At 34.9% G+C, this 23,073-nt stretch overlaps 1 protein-coding gene across 1 annotated transcript in view; it reads right to left on the reverse strand.

Moving 5' to 3' along the window:
- The window catches only part of CHD9 (chromodomain helicase DNA binding protein 9), a 230,717-nt gene that overhangs the window by 75,190 nt on the left and 132,454 nt on the right, over window positions 1–23,073 (reverse strand). Inside the window, exons 9-17 of the mRNA XM_011988637.1 lie at window positions 21,237–21,323; window positions 20,956–21,093; window positions 17,399–17,520; window positions 14,084–14,327; window positions 9,635–9,811; window positions 7,203–7,346; window positions 6,832–7,087; window positions 4,882–5,092; window positions 2,297–2,492 (exon numbers count right to left, since the gene is read on the reverse strand). Of these exons, the coding sequence (XP_011844027.1) occupies window positions 2,297–2,492; window positions 4,882–5,092; window positions 6,832–7,087; window positions 7,203–7,346; window positions 9,635–9,811; window positions 14,084–14,327; window positions 17,399–17,520; window positions 20,956–21,093; window positions 21,237–21,323 (1,575 nt within the window). The remainder of the gene's footprint in view (window positions 1–2,296; window positions 2,493–4,881; window positions 5,093–6,831; window positions 7,088–7,202; window positions 7,347–9,634; window positions 9,812–14,083; window positions 14,328–17,398; window positions 17,521–20,955; window positions 21,094–21,236; window positions 21,324–23,073) is intronic.

Consider the following 23,073-nt stretch of genomic DNA (forward strand, 5'->3'; position numbering starts at 1 on the left):
CCCAGTACCATTTGTTGAATAGGGTGTCCTTTCCCCACTTTGTTTTTGTTTGCTTTGTGGAAGATCAGTTGGCTGTAAGTACTTGGGTTTATTTCTGTGTTCTCTATTCTGTTCCATTGGTCTATGTGTCTATTTTTATACCAGTACCATGCTGTTTTGATGACTATGGCCTTATAGTATAGTTTGAAGTCAGGTAGTGTGATGCCTTTAGATTTGTTCTTTTGGCTTAGTCTTGCTTTGGCTATGCGGGTTCTTTTTTGGTTCTATATGAATTTTAGAATTGTATTTTCTAAACCTGTGAAGAATGATGGTGGTATTTTGATGGGGATTGCATTGAATTTGTAGAATGCTTTTGGCAGTGTGGTCATTTTTACAATATTAATTCTTCCCATCCATGAACATGGGATGTGTTTCCATTTGTTTGTGCCATCTATGATTTCTTTCTAAGCTGGGTCATTTTTGGGGAGGGGAACCACCCAAGGTAAATAACTCTGGATATCTAAATTTTATTTAAATGAAGGACAAACTAATTAATATGCATACAAGTTAAAAGTGGAGACATCAGAGATCACATAAGGGCTTCATATTTTATCCTGAGTTCCTACTAAACCTAAACTTTTTATGATAAATCTTGACTCCAGATATTCTATAGAATCTAGCTTTTCTCCCAAATTACTAATCACCTTTCCATTATCTTCAGACAAATTAAATCATAAAATGTGGCTTTAAAATATATAGGGGCACTGATGTTATGCCCCTTGTTGACATTTGTATTCTATCCACATCCATTTTGTGCCATTTGGAACCCAGGACTGTGCCATTTGGAACCCAGGATTGTAAATGGGCAACTTTGCTGTAGCTGTAGAGGAAGTATAAGAGGCCAAATATGATCTTAGTCTGTAAAGACTGGATCTACATTAGCAGTCAAATAGGAAAAAACAAGTGACAGGGAGAAGTTGGGAGATTCAGGATAGTTTTTCCACTTTCTATTCAGGTTCTATAAAGTGACTTTATTATTATAAATTAACTTTCAGAACATCCACTGTAGGCAGTTATAAGTACAAACATGCATTTCAAAGGCAGACAATTATAATTTGGGTTTAACATAGGAATTGGGAAACTACAGCCTGTGGACCAAATCTGGCCTGCTAATTAAGAATGGCTTTTTTACCTTTTTAAAGGATTATGACAAACAAACAAAAATGTGTGACAGAGATCTTATGTGGCACACAAAGCTTGAAATATTTACTAATTGAGCCTTCCACAGAAAGAGTTGGTCTCTGGCTTATTGTATTAATTTTGGATAATCTTTTGATATTTTAAAGTAGATAATACATAGTTACATAAATGAGCAATTTAAAATATGTTTTAAGCTATGTAGATTCTCAATAACCATTTATTATATTTGTTTTCATGCTTGCTTAAAAAAATAATATGGCTGGTCTGCAGGTAGTTATTTAATGGGTTGTTCACTTTTACAGATTGAACTCTACTTTTCCCCTTCTCACGACTACACTTGACTAGTTTTATAAAAAAAAAAGTACTAATATGAATTGCAATGCAATTAAGACAATGATGAATAATAAAATAATTTCTCTTATATTTTGTTCTCTTCTCATATCCTTCTGCAAATTTAGACCCTCTTCAATCACTGTAATTAATATTCCTATATTTCTATGTAGTCTAAGTATAGTCATTACTTATATGTGAGCCTTCATTTTCTTAAGTATTTTATTAAAAAAGCATACTATATTATGATTACAAGATAAAATTAGAATAAGCGAGTATTTAAGGATTAAAATTCTGAAATTTTAATTTTATTACAAATAAGTTATTCTTAGAACTTAGGTCTCTCTCAAATTTACACATTATTATTTAAACTATAAGAATATCAGGCCAGGCATGATGATGCATGCCTGTAAACCCAGCACTTTTGGAGGCCAAGACGGGAGAAATGCTTGAGTCCTGGGGTTCAAGACCAGCCTGGGCAACATAGTGAGACCTCATATCTAAACAAACAAAAATTACTGTACTCAAATAGGTATAACTTTTTATAAGCTAGTAAGACAAATTTTGTAAGTCAGTGAGACACATAAAAAAGTAAAAATTTTTTGTCATGATAGTTTTTATCATAACAATTAAAATAATTTCACCTATTTTATTTGGCACAGATATTTTACAGAGAAACATACATTAGTTTGTCCAGATAAAAATACAAGATGTGGATTATCAAAAACAGTTACACAATTTTACTTTTTTAAAAAATGCATTCTTGTTAGCCAAGGCAATTATTTACCTGAAGATCATTCTGAGGATTCCAATCAGAATCAAAAATTATACATGTATCAGCTGCAGTTAAGTTGATGCCCAACCCACCAGCTCGGGTACACAGGAGAAAAACAAATCTATCTGAATCAGGTTTACTAAATCTATCTATAGCAGCTTGCCGAAGATTTCCTCTGACTCTGCCATCAATTCGCTCATATAAATATCTATGGAATGAAATGGAATAAATTTACATAAATAATTATAATAAAATTGAAGACATATTCTATCAAATGGAAAGTCAGTTTTCCTGCAGCATTATGTTTTCTCTAAAATTAAGAAGCAATATCATCTAAATTAGTTTCTGTGACTTTATACTTTTTGGTGTTGGTGCTACGGAGAAAACAAAAACAAATATAAAGATACAAAACCTCTGAATTCCTGGATGTATGGGTAAAAGACCACTACAATGAATTTTATTTCAGAAGTTAGAATAACAAAAGGCAGTCTATTAAAAACTGCTTTGCTGATCTCACCATAATACATCACTTTCTTGCAAGAAATAAAGACTTTCACAAAGACTTCATACAAGAAGGCTATGAACGTTTCTTTTGTCCTTAATCCATAATACTACTGACTGACATACTTGCTTCTATATTGCAATCTATTAAGAACACATTGGAATGCTGTTGAATTCTTTATAGTCATTACTGCAAAGTAATTATCTTTTAACTTCCTTTATCTTTCCCCATTTAACATACACAAAACTCAAAAACTGCAAGACATCCAATAAAAATAAAATAGATAAAAATTTAGGAGCTTGGACTCTGAGTGGTATACATATGACATATGACACACTTCTACATATGATTTACTAGAGTTTTAGCAGTCACCCCACGATTATCTCTGGTACCTGCAAAATGGATGAAAGACTTCTAATAATGTTTCTTATGAGAGTAAGAAACTCTGAATTTTCCATGAAATTTATTACAATAGAAATTTATAAGTACAGTTTTATCTGTATAAGTTCTCCATGCAAGGAGATTTAAAAAATGTAAGAATTACTATTTTGGGGAACAGTGCAACTTAATGTTCATATCATATGATATAAAATTGAGAATAATATACATTTTAAAATGAGGCTAAAGAGTAGGACACTGACATTAAAAATGGAACCAGAAATAAAAATGAAAAATAAAAATGAACTACACAATCTCTAATAATATAAAACAGTATAGACCTTTATTTATCTATATGGGTTAAAATCTATTGAATTAAAATCTGCAAGTCAGATGCGGTGGCTCATACCTATAATCCCAGCACTTTGGGAGGCTGAGGTGGAAGAATTGCTTGAGCCCAGGAGTTTGAGACCGGCTTGGACAACACAGTGAGGCCCTGTCTCTATCAAAAATAAATTAGCAGGGTGTGGTAGTGCATGCTTGTAGTCCCAGCTTCCTGGGAGGCTGAGGTTGGAGGACTGCTTGAGCTCAGGAGTTCGAGGTTGCAACGAGCTATGGTCACACCACTGCACAACAACCTGGGCAACAGACTGAGATCATGTCTTTAAAAAAAAAAAAAAAAAAAAAACCAACAAAACAGAAATAAAAAAATAAATAAAAACAAAACAAAAAATCTACAGCTGAAATTTCTGATTCTCTTTTACATTAATATGTTACTATCAGATGGAATCCTAATGGTCTGATAAAATATCCTATGATAATTAGCCTATTATAGCCTAAATACTGATTAGACAATATTTTATTTTATTTTATTTTGAGATGGAGTCTCGCTCTGTCGCCCAGGCTGGAGTGCAGTGGTGCGATCTTGGCTCATTGCAAGTTCCAACTCCTGGGTTCACATCATTCTCCTGCCTCAGCTTCCTGAGTAGCTGGGACTACAGGCTCCCACCACCGCACCCGAATAATATTTTGTAGTTTTTATTTTTTTTTCAGTAGAGACGGGGTTTCACCATGTTAGCCAGGATGGTCTCCATCTCCTGACCTCGTGATCTGCCCGCCTTGGCCTCCCAAAGTGCTGGGATTACAGGCATAAGCCACCGCGCCCCGCCTGATTAGACAACATTTAATACTATCTTATTGTGATGTACCAATAAACAAAACAAAAAACACACATTGAAACAAATCAGAAAATATGAAAGCATGAACAAATTTTATATAGTATATAATAAAAGTCCCACAGCTTAAGGCTCTAATTATAACAATGAAATAGATCCAAAGGTTCTTGAATCACTTTTTTCAGTTTTGAGGATGACTGCTGTAAATATAAGTCTATTTAAAGTTTCATCCACAAGGTTTATTAATCAAGTAAAATGTACATTATTAAACCCATTCCTGGGTTAACAAATCAAATATTTATTTGCAAGCTTTTCTTAATTGGACTCCTCAGGCACATCTAATATTGCAACATATGCAGGTTAGGAAAACATAACACACAATCCTAAACAATCTTTACTTACAAATTTGAATGCATTATTCTAATATAGGATAAAAGAAAGATATGAGTAAAGTTCATTTACATTACAGTGCTGCACAAATCTTAATAGCACAAACTTAGCATAATTCATAGTATAATTCAGTGGATTACAGTATGCTTTACCTTTTATGTATGAGATAGTCCTCTAGGATGTCAAGGCAGCGAACCATCTGAGAGAAGATGAGCACTTTATGACCTCCGGCTTTCATTTTGGGAAGCAATTTATCAATAAGGACCAATTTACCAGCAGACTGGATCATTGCTTGAAGATGAAAATCAGAAGCAGCTGGATTATATGCATCTCTAAATTCTCCAAGTATTTTCTCCTCAGCACCTATCAAAGAAATAGGAGAAGGTAATAGCAATGCACAAATGCAGGAAATTCCCAATTGCTTTCCTTTTAATCAAAATTAGTGCTCCTGTGTGCTTTTGTAACATAATTTTCTAATGGCATGTACATTGCTTTTATTAGAATTATTTATGCTTGTTGCTGAACCTTCACCAATACCAGACTGTAATTCCATTGAGGACATAAACAATGTCTTAAACATCTTTTTATCTCCTCAGACACCTGGCATAATACCTTGTATAAACTTAAGTTTGCTAAATGTTTAATCAATGCTATTAGGGAAAAAAATAAAACTGTGATCCTAACTCAGCTGGTAAACACATATATTTTTAAACATCTAATATTTAAACAGCAATCATAATAGTGGTCATCACTGAAGGATGATCATAGTTGATCTGGATGTGTCTATGGGCATCTTGTTAGCCATCAAAACAAGGAAACAAGAAAAAATTAAGGCTAGGTGCAATGTCTCGTGCCTGTAATCTCAGCACTTTGGGAGACTAAGGCAGAAGGATTTCTTGAGGCCAGTAGTTTGAGACCAGTATGGGCAATGTAACAAGACCCCATCTCTACCAAAAAGAAAAAAAAAGAAATCAGCTGGGTATGGTGGTGCATATGGCTAGTTCTGTTACTAAGGAGGCTGAGGCGGAAGGATCAGTTTCCAGGAGCTTGAGGCTACTGTGAGCTATGAACACACCTCTGTACTCCAGCCTGGGAGATAGGGTGACATTGTATCTTAAAAAACAAAAACAAAAACAAAAACAAAAGAAAAAAAAACAAAGAAAAAGAAAGAAGAAAGGCCGGGCGTGGTGGCTCACGCCTGTAATCCCAGCACTTTGGGAGGCTGAGGCGGGCGGATCACAAGGTCAGGAGATCGCGACCATGGTGAAACCTCGTCTCTACTAAAAATACAAAAAAAATTAGCCGGGTGCGGTGGCAGGCGCCTGTAGTCCCAGCTACTCAGGAGGCTGAGGCAGGAGAATGGCGTGAACCCGGGAGGTGGAGCTTGCAGTGAGCCGAGATCGTGCCACTGCACTCTAGCCTGGGGGACAGAGCGAGACTCCGTCTCAAAAAAAAAAAAAAAAAAAGAAAGAAGAGAATAAATTAAAATGAAAGCCATGTTACAGGTCCTTGACGCATACTTCCTTCAGATAATCCAAATCAGAATTAAAGAGGCTCTCCGTATTCCTTTCCTCAGCCTGTCTGGCCATAAGAGAGTGCTATAACTACAAGAGACTTCAGCTGTCTTGAATGAAGTGAGTAGAGAGGGGTATATTCCCAAGAAGAAGTGAACAACTCAAATATTGTACAGAGAGAACACTGGGAGAGAACCTGATAAGATCTTAAAAAGTAACATTATTACAGCACAAGAACTGAAACACTAACTGATGTATCTAGACTGGAAGGAAACCAGGAAAAAAATGGAAATGCAGAAGCCCCCAAAATGGGTTTTGCTGTCTTTGCCCATGAGGAGGATTAAACAAGCGGACAAATTCTAGTCCAAATTATACTGAACAAACTGCTGCTGAACATAACCTGGTGTGCTAACATCAGTCACTGTAACGAAGTAGTTCACATTGCCTCTGATTCTGTAATACTTGTAATTCCTTAGACTATCACAGTAGAGAGTCATAACAGCCACTACAGCTGTAGTGTGTTCTGTTTATTTATTCATTAGTATTTGTTGCAAGAAAAATGTATTTATTATAATCTTTCTTAGCTACCTTTGATAAGATATGGATGATTACAGCATTTCCTGAGCTCCATCATGGTATTGACCAAGTTAGGTACATTAGTTTGTCCTGCTCCTTTGGATAAAAAAGAAAAGTTCTTTTCCAAGATAGCCCGGTAGTATTTCTTTTGAATATTAGTAAGTTCTACTTCAATGATGGTTTCTTCTTTAGGTGCCAACTTCTTTTCCACATCTTCTTTTAATCGTCTCAACATCATTGGTTTCAGGATAGCCTGAAGTTTCTGTACCTGAATGAAAAATGATAAAAAGACATATAACATAAGTGAGCATTTAATGACACATACAAAATAATTACAATGATAAGAAATGTGATGAATGTATTTACAAAGAGCAATAGGATACCTGTTCCTCTGTTTTCAGATCCCCAAATTCTTGCATAAATGTTGATTCAGAAGGAAACCTTAAGGGTTCAAGAAAGTGAAGAAGACTAAACAGTTCTTCAACTGTATTTTGGAGAGGTGTGCCAGTCAAAAGCACCTTGTGTTCCTACATAAAGTGAGAACAATTCACATCAAACATCACAGTACTATAATTATATGAAAGCTGACTTAGGTTATCAAATGTTCAATATGCAAATATTTTTCTGACTATATATATATATATATATATTTTTTGTTTGTTTGTTTAGAGACAAGGTCTTGCTGTGACACCCAGGCTGGAGTGCAGTGATGCCATCATAGTTCAGCATTACACGTACAACATAATTACAATGATTAGAATAAATTACAGTGGTGCCACTGTAACTTTGAACTCCTGGGCTTAAGGGATCCTCCTGCCTCAGACTCCCAAGTAGCTAGGACTACAGGTATGCACCAAAACACCTGGCTAATTTTTACATTTTTTTTTTTTTTTTGTAGAGATGAGGTCTTACTATGTTACCCACCTGGTCTCAAGTTCCAGGTCTCAAGTAATCCCAAAGTGCTGGCTGGGATTACAGGTGTGAGCCACGGTACCCAAACTCATAATTTTCAAGAGTTAACTCAAAAAACTACATCTCTACCCACAAATCTTTAGGAATGTACTTTCCCAATCACTTTTTAAAAACTCTATATCATTCTGAAATACTTCACTTTGTATGCTATTCATGCCTTTAAAAATTCTAAATAATTTTAGAAGAAAAGAAATCAACATTCTAAGAATAAAGAGGGCATTTTTTCTTTTGTACTCAAACATTCTTAGTGTGGTAATTTGTACACCAAAGAGTGCTCATTATTTATAATTTGGATGATCATCATTTAACTCTTCAAACATGAATGAATTATCAAATCACTGAGGTTACAATACAAGAATGTAAAGGGCTAATTGAAACATGCTTTGAAACTAGAATTCCTTAAAAATTAAACATAATAGTAAAAGAAGAAAATGAACATAGAATATTTTTAATGGTAGTACAAATTATTTAAAATTTTATTTGACAAAACCTCTAAATTCCCATGCTAAATATTTGTATATGCATCTGTGAATCTGCATATTATGTATATGGTAGCAAATGGCCTAGAAAGATAAACAGGAAACCATACTGGAATGAGGTGTTGAACTGGGTGTGTGGCATAGATAGACAGGGAGTAAAAAGGAACACTTTAAGTTTTTACAGAATGTGGTTCTTTGTATTTGAATTATTTGTTCAAGTGCTCATGTAGTAATTATGTGATCTTAATTAAAAATCAAAATGTTTAAAAAATGCTTTCATTTGAAAGAAGCAAACAACTAACAAAAAGATGACTATAAGAAATCCCATTATTAATTATAACCAACATATGTTAAACATGTAGAATTGTGTAGGACTTTTTATCATAAATGATCTGAATAATATAACTTCGGTAAAGGGGCTTTCTATTAAGGAATTTATGGCTTAAAACTTACGGTCTTGGCTGGGCACAGTGGTTCACATCTGTAATCCCAGTACTTTTGGAGTCTGCCGAGGTGGGCGGATCACCTGAGGTCAGGAGTTTGAGACCAGCCTGACCAACATGGAGAAACCCCATCTCTACTAAAAATACAAAATTAGCTAGGCACGGTGGCACATGCCTGTAATCTCAGCTACTCGGGAGGCTGAGGCAGGAGAATCACTTGAACCCGGGAGGCAGAGGTTGCAGTGAGTGGAAACTGCACCATTGCACTCCAGCCTGGGCAACAAGAGAGAAACTCCATCTCAAATAAACAAACAAACAAACAAACCCAAAAACTTATGGTCTTATTTTCTTTTAAATAGTACATTCTCTATAGAGGTCTTATTTTAAAAATTAATTACTAATGCTTTTTGAAGGAAAGAGCTAAAAAATTTGAAGTCGTAGGAAACAGAATCTTTTTCTTACAAATTAAGGCCAAAAACAAATCTATATTATCATAGATAGGATTCAGATGTACCTATACTCTAAAATTAAAAAGAAAAATTTTGCGGCCGGGCGCGGTGGCTCAAGCCTGTAATCCCAGCACTTTGGGAGGCCGAGACGGGCGGATCATGAGGTCAGGAGATCGAGACTATCCTGGCTAACGTCTCTACTAAAAAAATACAAAAAACTAGCCGGGCGAGGTGATGGGCGCCTGTAGTCTCAGCTACTCGGGAGGCTGAGGCAGGAGAATGGCGTAAACCTGGGAGGCAGAGCTTGCAGTGAGCTGAGATCCGACCACTGCACTCCAGCCTGGGCGACAGAGCGAGACTCTGTCTCAAAAAAAAAAAAAAAAAAAAAAAAAATTTTTAGTATTAACTCTATGACCTTTTACTACACATCTAATAAACTCAATGGTCATAATGATAATATTAAGTTACTTACCAGATTCATGAGTTTCAGGCCCTCTAAGAGTTTACAATTTTTATTTTTTAACCTATGTGCTTCATCAATAATCACACATCGCCATTCAATTGCATTAAGCTCTCCACAGCCTCCAAGAATCATTTCAAAAGTGGTGATGATAGCTTGGAATCTGTAAGCTCCTCGAATGATACGCCCCTAGAAATGATCAAATATAATTATTTGCTGGAATATTTTAATTGCATATTTTTCATTCCTGTCAAATGGTATCTGATAACATGTTATAAAATATTTCTAATGAAATTTTTACATATGCAGACACTCCCTTACAATGAAAACTTTTATCACTGAAACTGTATTATATTGCTATGTTCAATAATGTTAAAAATTATGCCAACATAATTATATTATTAATAATTGTATCCAAATGAGTATTTCTTGGTAAAATGTTTTATGATAATTTTAAGAATTATAATAATTTTAGGCAAGAAATAAATCATGATAAAATCTGGCCAATGAGATTTCAGTATTAGTTCTTATTACTTACACCAATGAGTTCAAAAATATAACAGCAAATAAATAGCGAATAATTAGCCATCCAAACACTTTATTCAGCAGATATTGAGTATCCATGTGCCAGACCCTGTTCTAGTTGCTGGAGATATAGCAGTAAACAAAACAGATAAAAATAATTATCCAATTACAACTTATATTCTACTGAATCAAATGCAGGACACAGTTATTAAGAAAATAATTTTTAAAAAAGTAGATTAGAGATAAGGGCTGTGGAATAAAATAAAACAAGGATGTGGGATAAGAAGTATAAGGTTGGAGGTGACCACTGCAGTTTTATATAGAGTGGTTGGGAGACCATTAGTGCAATGTGATATTTGAGGAAGGATCTAAAGATGAGGGAAGAAGTCATGTTGATATCTAGAGATCTATAAATAAAGCATTCTTGGTAAAAGAAGTAGTAAGCATGAAGGCCCTAAGGTAGGAGTATCTTTGGCAGCATTCAAATAGCAAGAAAGCCAGAGTGTTTGAAATCCAGTGAGTGGGGGAGGCGATGTGGTCAACTGCAGGACTTGAAAACTGTTATACAAACTTTGGCTCTGAGCAAGACACTATTGAAGGGGTTTGTAAGAAGTGTCCTGATTTGACATGTATTTTTTAAAAGTCCCTTTGGCAGTTGTGATGAAACCTGTCTGAAGAGGCCAAGGACAGGATCATGGAGAACAGTTAGAAAGCTGCCATAGCAATGCAAGCAAGAAATCTTCACTGGAGTTCAGAGAAGTGGTCAGTTCTAGCTACATTTTGAAAGTAGAGCCAACAGGATTTTCCAATGGTTAAGTATGGAGTGAGATACAGTAGGGCCTCAAATTTACCTCTAAAAATTTTAGCTTGAACAACTGGAAGTTCATGTTGTTATTTACTAAAAAGAAGTAGTTTTGGATTTTGATTTTGTATGTTTTAATTTTGAGACCTCTATTAGACATATCCATGAGACCGCTGTTAGACATATCCATGTACATATTTAGTAGGCATTTGGATATGACTCTGGAATTTAGGAAAGAGTTTAGAGTTGGTGATACAGGCTTAGGAATTTCAGCAGTACAGATGGTATTCAAAGTTACGTGTATGAATCAAATCTGTGAGATAATGAGTATAGATACAAAAGAGTTTGAAGACTGAGCCCTGGGTTACCGCAGAGTTTAGATACAGGGAAGATAAGAAGGAACCAATAAAGGGGGCTTGAGAAAGAATAAGTGGTGATGTAGGAAAGGATGAAGTCTTGGAATCTAAGTGAAGAGCGTGTTTAAACAGGGTTGAAAACATAAGCTATTGGGTATTAAGTGAAAAGAAGGGATAAGAACAGTTGGGTATTCTGACATAGATTTTAATTAATGTTAACCTAATTAATTTTAGATTAGTTATTATTAATTGTGTATACTGGCCATTAAGTTGAATAAGAGCTGCAGTAGAATATTATTAAAATAGGTATAAATTATATCTATGACATTTATGCAGCTCTAAACACCTGGGATATAATATATTCAGTTAAGCTGATATCACAGTGTTTAATAACAAGGGCTCTTGAATCTGACTGGTTTGAGTTTATTAATCTTGGTTTTGTACTGTGATTTTGCAGCAATCTACGCAACTTCTTTAGCCTCAGTTTCCTCATGTGTAAAATGGAGATAATACTGCCTATTTTACAAGGTTGATATTACAAAGATTAAGTGAAATAATATGTGTAAACTGTTTAGCATAATGCCTGGCACATGGTAAATACTCGATAAATGTTTGTGGTTATTAGTTTATCACTTCTATTACTTTTCCCAGGGCAATTTAGAAAAATTTTAGCATAATTTTAGTACTACTGTTATTTCAAGCTATTTGATAATGTAAAAAAAACAGAAGTTAAATATTCACTTAATTTATATGAAAATATATTTGAAAGAGTTAACTCTAAAAGTTATTTTTATATTTGAAGTACAGATCTATTTATCTCATTACAGGAGACATCTTTATCTTTTGAAATTTAAAACCTCTTTAGGTAACATATATCTAGAATTTGTAACATTTATCATAAAAATACAATATTTAATATATACAAATCAGTTTATTACATATCAAGGATCTTCCAAGTTTTTGGCTATCATATTTATGCCAAACTCATGTGACACATACATTAAAATTGTAACTTTGTTAAAAATCTCTTTAAGTCTCAAGATATTAGTTGTGCTTTCTGTAAAAAATGAGAATGTCAAATTAAATAATTTTTATGACAACATACAGCTCTAAAATTCTACAAATGTATGAGTAAGAAAAACAAAACACTAGGCCAGGTGCAGTGGCTCCTGCCTGTAATCCCAGCACTTTGGGAGGCTGAGGTGGGAGGATTACTTGAGTTCAAGACCAGCCTGGGCAACAAACTGAGACCCCATCTTCACAAAAAAAATAAAATAATTAGCCAAGTGTGGAAATGCACTCCTGTAGTCTCAGCTACTTGGGAGGATCACTTAAGCCCAAGAGTTTGAAAATGGATAAATTAACTGATTTTGTTCCTGTTCCTCATTTTGCTTCCTACTTCCAAGGTTGAAACAATTGCATTTATACGAAATTAAGCACCTATATAATTAATTATTCTTCAAGTGAAAATAGTCACCTTTGCACCTTTGGAGTCCATGATACCTTAATTAGATTATAGTTTGATTCTTTTCCTTTTTTTAGGGAAAGGGTCTTGCTGTCACCCAGGCTTCAGTGCAGTGGTGTGATCATAGCTCACTGCGGCCTCAAACTCTTGGGCTCAAACAGGTAGAAAATCGTTATTATTGGGAGACAAAAGTAGAAGGCTATGCACATTATCTTACTTCAACCTCTATCATATCACATAACCTGGTCATGTGTTATAATGATCCTTTTAGAACAACAGAATGAGTGAAAGAAAAAATACTAAGGTGCTTTTAATGTAGGGTGCCATTTTCCATTTAAAAAGTACCCTTTCTGTGAATTGTGTTTATTGATTTAATTATTTCTTAATATTTTTAAAAAATGATTCATATGAACATTCAAGACCATGACTTGGCATTTCACGTTTTCTTTTTTAAAAAATTTTTTTTTTTTTTTTTTGTAGAGATGGCATCTTGATATGTTGATCAGACTGATCTGGAACTCCTGGCCTCAAGCAATCCTCCCACCTCGGCATCCCAAAGTGTTAAGATTATAAGTGTGAGCTACCATGCCTGGCCTATGTTTTCTAGTCTTAACTTTCTGCTAGAAAATTCTTAAGTTGTCATCCCTTTATTTTATGATCTATGTATTTAGAAGGGATAGAAAATCCCTTCTTAAAGAGTAAGCGGTCAAAGTAAAACAGAAAATGCTCCTCTAAAATACATGGAGAGAGGAATATCATCAAACCACTAGAGTACTGAAATAATCAATCCTAAGGAGAAAATGATGGAGGTATACCTGTTTTGGTAAGCAAAACAAACCACATTTTAAAAAATGTCTAAAATAAAAATCCATTGAACATGAAAGAGAACCTACGGTCTCAACTCAACAGGCATTTAAGCCTGTGGTATCAGTGAAGATTTAAATTTTTAAAATGATGGGAAAAAAGCTGGACAATGATCAGAGACAGTTATTACTCTAAAAATAAATCTAATGTGTATTTAGAAACAATTAGTAAAATTATTATTCTAGTTGAAAAACTAAGAATTACAATGAAACTTGTGCATTGTTTAAATCTGCATACTTCATTATAGTTAACTAGGGCATTAAACTGACTTTTCTCATTGTTCTCTTCAGCTACTCAAATTTACTGTAAAATAAAAATGATGAATAAAAGAGCTTGAACTAAGATCTAGGTAGGCAACTAAATGTATCCTAAATTTGAAAATAATTGGTAGGTAATACTTATCTTTTTCAGCCCTGACCTTTCAAACAACAAACAAAATAATAACACACCTGTGAATCCCTGAAGTACATCTCGTATTGCTGTATCATCTGTCTGCTAATCAGGCTCCCATGATAAACCACAACGTTAATATCAGTCCACGTACGAAACTCTCTCTCCCAGTTTGCAATAGTAGAAAGTGGAGCAATAATCAGGAAAGGTCCTCTTATACCAGTCAGAAGGATTTCGTAGAGGAATGTAATTGATTGAATAGTTTTGCCAAGACCCATTTCATCTGCTAAAATGCAGTTTCGTCTGAAATAAACAAATACATTATCCATGCATACACTGGGTTTTTTTCTATACTTTAAAGATAAATATACAAAGATAATCAAAGATCAAATAAAATAGTTGTATTTATAAAAATGTAAAAGTTGCTTAAGTGCAGAGTAGGCTTAAGATTAAAATTTTATTAAAATCCTGCAAAGGGACACCTAAGGATTTCTGTAGCTCCAAAATAAGGATACCACCCATTAGATGTTTGATTTTTTAAAAAAGAAAAGGGAAGGGCAAGGCCAACTCAATATATTATTTGTTCAGGAATCATTTAATAAATACCTTCTATATCTAAGGACAGTATGAGAAGACAGGATACAAAACAAACAGAACATGTTATCTGCCTTTCAGGGGTGTACATCTATTACAGAAGCTGACATGCAAATAAATAAATAGTCATGCAATGTGCTATCACTGAAGCACAGATAAAGCACTGGTTTTCAATTGTGGCTGCACATCAGAAGAGCTCACAAAGCTTGAAAAAAAAACCCAGATACTCAGGCCCCTCCCCTATACATTCTGATTCAATGTATATGGAATAGGATAAAATCAGTTATAATTTCAAAAGTAAGCTTCACAGATGATTATGATATGTTGGTCAATTAAGAATCATCAGTATGGTTTATTATGGAGGCTTGAAAGATTAAGCCTCAACTCTGGCTAGAAGAGATGAAAGAAGACCTCCTTCAGAAAGGAGGTCAGTAATGAGTAGGATTTTTGCCAGAGAGCATAGTGAATGAGCAGAAGTGTGAAGAACATGATGAACTGAGGGACCAAAAGTTGTTTTCTATGGTTTGGAGGAGAAGGTAAAAGGAGGAGAGATTATTGAGGAAGCAGGGTCATATATAGAAGACATTTGCCATTTTATTATGCAATGGAAATTACTGGCACACTTCAAACAAATCCAATGAGATTAGGTTTGTATTTTAAAGTTTACTCTGGTGCTATTGTTGATATTAGAGGTTGAGGTGACTAGAAGTTGGGACAGTAACTGGGAAAGCACCATTAAGTGCAGGGAAGAAAGTGTGGGCACCTGGTCTAAGAGAGGAGAAACTAAGGGGAGAGAATCTTCCAGAATTAATTGTGGGTTAGAATGAAATGGACCTAGTTACCAACGTATGGGGTACAGGGTGAAGCCAGATTTCAGTCTGGGTGACTAAGGGAATTGTGTTATCATTAACCAAGATGGAAAATACAGAGGAAGAACAATTTTGATGGGGAAGAAACAGGAAATAATACTAATTTTTATTCTAGTGTGTTTAAAGAATCATTGAGATAGACACTCAGGTAGCAAGAGCCAAATAAAAACATGGGCCCAGAGTTCAAGACCTTAGAGATAAAAGTATGGGACCATTAGAATATTACTGTTACGTGAAGGCACGGGGAGTACAGAATATGGCTTAGGGAGAACAAACATGTAATATGAAAAGAGAGCTAAAGACAGAACCAAGGGCAGGCAAACACAGTATCTACAGGGCAGGCAGAGGAAGAAGAACCAGCAGACTATTGAAAGGAATAGTCACAGATACTGCAGAGCTAGGAGACAGTCACACTGTGGAAGCTGTTGGGGTTCAGAGTGGGGGGAATGTTTAAAGAAGGAAGGAGTACCAACTACTAACCAATGCAGCAGAGAGCAAATTAGGGCTGAAAAATATTCCATGGATTTGGAAAGTTAAAAGTTTCAGAGAATGCAGGAGAGTCGGGGTGGGGGCAGTGGTGGTGGTGCTGAGGGGAATGGGGAGAGAGAGGGAGAGAGAGAAGGAGAGAGAGAAAGACAGAGAGAGAAGCAGAGCCAAGAGAAGGTTTATTTTAAACCCAAATTTGTTCATAGACTGAAGGGATGGCAATAGTCTTCAGGGATGGCCTGGAGATAAAAAAGAGAAGGATAAATGATTGAAGTAAGGCTCTATGTTCTAAGAAGACTAGATGAGATGGTATGTCTGATACATGAGGACAGTGGTAAGAATAACTATGGATGAAGATATTAACGTATCTGTAGGCTTGGATATGAAGGCAAGCAAGAACTTGGATGAATTTACCTACCGTCCCTGGGTTTCCCTATGAAGCAGTCATATACAGAGTGTGAAGAGGGCAGAACTGTAACAAAGGGCTTCAAGAAAGTGGTGAAAGGTTAAAACAGGCAATGTAGGAGATGGAAAAGGGTACTGACGAGGGAAGACAAGTTAAAAAAATGTTTTGTCAACTACTTTTCCTAGATGGTTCTCTTGGGAAAAATGATGATTAACATTTGGAAAATATAAATCAGGGAAAAGAGCACTGTGGGGATAACAGGCCTCTTTCCATCAACTGAGTCCATGACTCACCATCACTTAAGCATAACAACTCAGAAGACTCACGTGAAAAGTAAAAATGATTAAAAATGATTCTAAATAAAAGCATCATCAAATTTTGCTATTCTTACTAATAGTAGGGCCTTTATTTGCTTTTGCGTATGTAACTACTACGCTTTCTCAATTGCAGTACATTTTTTACTTATTTTGCAATTATGTTTTCATCTCAAAAAAGAATATAAGACATTCTATAAGGCATTTTGAAAACCTTGGAAAACAAATAATAAAAATGGGGTAATTAATTACTAGGTTCCCATATTTTATATTCCATTCCTTATCTATTGCTGACAACCTACTTCTTCGACGATTTACGTTAAATGATAGAGCTTTAATTCCTGTAAGTATACCTTGCTCGTAACTCACTAATTCGAACTGATTGTTGGCAGAAAGTAGTATGGGTTGATAAGCTGAAAAGCATTATATAACACATAAGATGTCTTAGGACTCTTAGAAAGGTATTTCAAATTTAAGTATTAATCAACATACCAACTTTCTTCTATTCTGATTGGTATACATTTAAAGAAAACAATTGTAGTTGAATCCTAAATTGTAATTTACATATTTTCCTGAGGTAACCTCACTTTAAATAATGAAGACTTCATAACAATAACAATACAGCAACATCAGTATCTATTTTACTTGACACATTTTGGCACACATTAAAAAAATAAATTTTTTTTGTTAAGATATACTACATACCTATTGTACCAATTGAACAAGAGCCAGTTGAGTCCTTCTAGTTGATATTCCCTGAGTTGATTGCCATTTTTATAGTCCCTGGATTGATCTATTTTCTTCCAAATATTAGAAGGAGGACGGTCCTTTGTGGAAAAACAAAGAATGAATGCTGTTTAAATCTTCCATGTATCATACTGATGGCAAAAAGCATTGGTTTAAAAATAACCCTAAGAGGCATAACAGTGTAGTGCTATGATTAACTTTTACCTAACATTTAAAGGTCAAATTAATTCTATACAACTCTTTCAGAAAATTGAAGAGGAAGATATATTTCCTGACTCATTCTATGAAGCCTTGATACCAAAATCAGACAAAAACATCACAAGAAAACTACAGACCAATGTCCCTCATGAACAAAGATGCAAATATTAACGCAATTTTACCAAACTGAACTTAACAATATATAAAAAGGGCAATAAGATCATGACCAAGTAGTTTTTTTGTTTTTTTAAAACCAGGAATGGAACGTAGGTTTAAAACAGAAAATTAATCAGTGTTGATCAACAGATTAAAAAATAAAAATTAGCCATGTGTGGTGGCTCATGCCTGAAAGCTCAGCACTTCTGGAGGCCAAGTGAGGAGGATCACTTGAGATTAGGAGTTCAAGATCAGCCTGGGCAACACAGGCAGACATAATCTCTATGTAAAAAAACATAAAACATAAAAACCAGAAATAATATGATACTCTCAGTAGATGCAGAAAAAGTATATGAGAAATTCAACATCCACTCCTAATTAAAACTCATCAAATTCTGAATAGAAGGGAACTTCCTTAACCTATTATGGTACAGCTATGAAAAAGTCAAAACTAACATTACACTTAAAGGTGAAAGACTGACTGCTTTCCCCCTAAGATCAGGAATAAGGCAAGGATGTCCTCTGTGACAACTTCTATTCAGTACTGTACTGCAGGCACTAACAAGTGTAACCAAACAAGAAAAAGATAAAAGTCATCAAGATTGAAAAGGAATAACAAACTGTCTTTATTTATATTATAGAAGACATGATTTGTCTATGTAGAAAATCCTGTGGAATCTACCAAGAAAGCTAAACTAAGTAGTAATTTTAGCAAGGTTGCATAATACAAGATCAATGTGCAAAAGTCAATTGCAGTCTACATTATGGCAACAATCGTGAATATATTTTTAAAAAACAATAACAATTTTATAATAGCATTCAAAATAGCTTTTGATATTCATGGTACAAAACATTTCTTTCAAAAGAAATCTATAAGCACAGAAGTGAAACATTATATGTAAAAGAATTTTATTCACTTATATATACAGATACATAAGACATAAATTTTCTGAAGATTCCTGAATGGGAATTCAAATAACATTATCCTGCCCCCAAATTAGTAGGGTCTCAGTGGGAGAAATAAGTTTCTGAGAAACAAGCAAAAAGTCTCTTATTGTCTTCTGCTTTAAAATTATACTGTTACTAATCAACAAAATTACACTTCTAACAATTATCAGGATAATCAGGTGTGATATTGTGAAATATATATTTGGTCTTCACTCCTATTTCCTGGCATACAACTCTTGATATTCTTGGGTTCTCCAAAGTGCTGCTTATTTGTGTGCCAATATTGCTGACTGACAAATTCAGGTAAGGCTGGTCACCAGAAGGACAAAGGCATGATTAGAGGGGAGAATGAGAGGAGAGGAATGGGAAGAAAAGGAGAGAAGGAGGGGAGGAAGGAAGGAAGGGGAGAAGATCAAGTTGATCACCAATGGCCATTGGATGATTGAATCAATCATGCCTATATAATGAAGCCTCCATAAAAACCCAAGAGGACAGGGTTTAGTGAACTTTCAGGGAGCTGAACACTTCCAGGGAGCTAAACATGTGGAGACTGACAGAAAGGTGAATAAGAACTCATTTACATGCCAGGAAAGTGGCAAACCCCAACTCTACAGGGACAGAAGCTCCTGCACTCAGACCTCGCCCTATGTGTCTCTTCCTCTGGCTGTTTGTTTGTATCCTTTAAAATACCCTGAGGAATAAACCGGTAAAACTTGAACGTCTTCCTGAGTGCTGTGAGCTGCTCTAGCAAATTAATCAAACCCAAAGTGGTGGGTAATGGGACCCCTAACTTGAAGCCAGTCAGAAGTTCTGAAGGCCCCTGGACTTGTGACTGGTGGAAAGGAGGGGGCAGTCTTGTGGGACTGAACCCTCAAGATGTGGGATCTGATGCTATATCTGGGTAGATGGTGAATTAGAGCTAGGTAGAACTGAATTAGAGGACAGCTAGCTGGTGTCCACTGCAGAACTGACTGCTTGCTGGTCAGAAGAATTCCCCACATATTTTGGGGTCACAGAAGTCTTTTGTGTTGATTGTTGTGTTACCCTGAGAGCACAGGAAAAACACAGTTCAGGAGAGTTTTTCTTAAACATCAGGTAAGTGTATGGTAATTGTAAATGGAAAACAAAACAGGCTATCAGTATACAGAGAACAGGACTGGTTATTGAAGCTCTGCTGCTACTTAATACAGGTGTTTGCTAAAGAAAACATTTTTTAAGTGGTAGCCAACGAGCATTAAAATAATTAACATATATTTTAATTGCTGCTTAAAATAATTTCTGCATTAGATCATGTTCTGTGCAGCTTCTTTTCAGCAATCCAGTCACCATTAATGATTCATTAGTTTGGGTCAGGGAAAAATTTCACTTACAGAATCTCAAAATACTTTACATGACTTACATGCTATTTTATTTAACAGCAATATACTGGCAAAAAGAAAAGAAAAGAAAACAAAACAAAACAAAATCTCCTATATTATTTAACCATGACAGACTAGCCTTGTTGCCATCAATTTTACATTAATTAAGGGGATTAATTCTATTGGCTGAGCCCCCTTTACCAAGGTCTACAACATATATTTAAGGCATCTCTAATTTTTGAAAAGCTCCAGAAGAGATTCTGATATGCACCTGTGACTGAGAATCATTGATTTAAAGACATAGCTTATTCAATGAGGCTTAATGTTACCACCAAGGCATAGTCCCCATCCCAAAAGACAATCTTTCTTTTACAACATTCCTTGACCCACTCCTCTCTGAATTAGGTGATGCTTCTGTTTTCTGGTTCAAGGAATAGCATTTAGAAGGTAAAAGGAATGGGGGTAAACTGATACGCTTTTGTTAACAGCCTATGGGCATTACTGGAAAATAAAGTAAGAAGACCAGAAAACAATATTAGGAAGATCAGAAAATAGTTATTATAAAACAATATGATCTCTTCTATGGAATATTTAATTCATTTCCTTCTCTTATGTCACATCTCCATGTTTATCAGGGCAGCTTTCCTCACTTTCGTGCTAATCAAAAAGGAATCTGCTCCTGTCTTTTCACATATAAACTCCCTCTTTAGCTTTGGCTCCCAAAACTAGACTCACATAGTAAAAAGTCTGTTTAAAAGAAATGGAAGTAAAACAAATTACATAATTATTAGCAATACCGTAACTTACATAAACAAGTGCTAAGATTTCATAAGGCTGTCTAAAACAGATTCTTACCAAACGTCTTGTGTCAGGCCTTGAAGCTTGCAGTTGTTCAAACTCTTCTATTTTTGCAAGATCTACATCTTCTTTCAGTTCCCAAGTACTATCTTCATATGGCAATGAGCACCATTTTACTAAGTAGTAAATAACAGGCTGTAAAAAAATTTTTTTCATTTTACCATTTTGAAAAAGACACTAGTAAGAAATAGTTTAAACAGAGAATAAAGTACTAGGTCTTAATACTTGGAAAGTTTCAGATTTTTCTTACTTAAAAAATATTTTTACCAAATATTTACCTCACCAGTATCCTTATCTTCACAAAAAGAGACTTCTAACACTCTGTCTACTTCAACGTAGTCTGGATTAAATGGTTCTTCTTCCATCTAAAATTAAAAGGTAACTTAATTGACATCTGACAAAGAAGTGGAATGATAAAAGGACAAATTTACCAGCATTTCACTACAGACCTTGTAAGTTTGATTTTAATTAAATGCCCAATAAATGGAATTCTTCCATTTTCACTTCCAAATGATAGCTAGGATATCATGAATAATGTTGTAAATAATAAAACCAGTCAAATAGTATTAAAAAATAAGGTACTCTAGAAGATACGTGCTTTAAAAAATTCCTGAAAGCAGCCTCTATATCTTTCCTTTATTCTTTTCCTTAGGTTGCAAGAGTTGAAGACCATGCATCCCATTGTATGCTCATTTCTCAGTTGTCTCACACAGGCTTTATCTTTACCTGATGGTTCTTGTGCTCAAGACCCACTTATTAAGCCGACTGTAAACTTTACTGAGGTACCTCAAACTCATTTGCACTCAATTACTCTTCAACCCATACCTCCTCCTACATTATCTAACTGGTTAATGGTAACAGAGCTTCCTCTCCATAGCCCACGCTCAGTGACACAAGTCAGAAATGAAGAAGTCATTTTAGATTCCTTCTTTTTCTTTACCCTCTACATCTAGTAAGTAACCAATTTGTACAGATTCTACTTTTAACTCTGAGATTGGTTCCTCCTTCCTCATCCTCACTTCTTACCTGAACCTTTACAAATAACCCAACCTACTGTCTCACCTCCCTTTAATCTGTTTTTCACAATGTCCCCAGAGTATCTTTCTCAAATATAAATATTATATATCGTTCCTTTACTTAAAATTCTTCACTGACTCTCCCCTAATTAGTCTTAATGAAAATTTAATGATTATTAATTAATTCTAAAATCTTCAGCTTATTAGGAATTTCTAGATCATAGTGAACAAATGAGATATTTAAGGTGATGGGAGGACCTCCCAGCATTCACAAACTCACAGGTCATTAGAATAATTTTTTTTTTTTTTTAAATAGAGATAGAGGTCTCATATGTTGGCGAGGCTGGTCTCAAACTCTTGGCCTCAAGTGATCCTCCCATCTTGACCTCCCAAAGTGTTGGGATTTCTGGCATGAGCCACCATACCCAGCCCACATTTTTTATGTGAAATTAATAATTACAAATGGAATAATAGTAATTATGTAGTGAAGATATCTGGCAGATACCACCTTAATCTAGTGATTAACCACCAGTACTGGGGTAGAGAGGTATAATGTACCATCTTATATCATTCACTAGAAGAACAGAGCATCACTTCTATGGTGTTCTTTTAAAAAATGCCTAACCTGGATCATGAAGAAACCTCATACAACCCCAAATTGAGGGGCATTCTACAAAATTAATGAGCTGTACTCTTTAAAAATGTCCAAGAAATGAAAACAAAGAGGGACTGACTAAAAGAGATATTACAACTAAATGTAACGTGTTGCTGGATTAGACTCTGGACCAGATAAAAATACACACACACATACACACACACACACACACACACATTTTGTTATAAAAACACTAGTGGAACAATTAGTGAAATATGTATAAGGTCTGTGGATGAGATAATAGTATTACATCGATGTTAGTTCTACTATTTTTATGAAAGAGAATATAGTTGTTTTTAGGAAATATATACTAAAGTGTCTGCAATGTTAAAATGGTTTAGAAAAAGACGTGTGTATGACAGAGATAGAGAGAGAGACAGAGAGAATGAATACAAGTGATAAAGCAAACATGGTAAAATGTTAACATTTTGGAAATCTAGTTAA

The sequence above is a fragment of the Mandrillus leucophaeus genome, unplaced genomic scaffold (genome assembly GCF_000951045.1).
Source record: "Mandrillus leucophaeus isolate KB7577 unplaced genomic scaffold, Mleu.le_1.0 Scaffold333, whole genome shotgun sequence".
NCBI lineage: Eukaryota > Metazoa > Chordata > Mammalia > Primates > Cercopithecidae > Mandrillus > Mandrillus leucophaeus.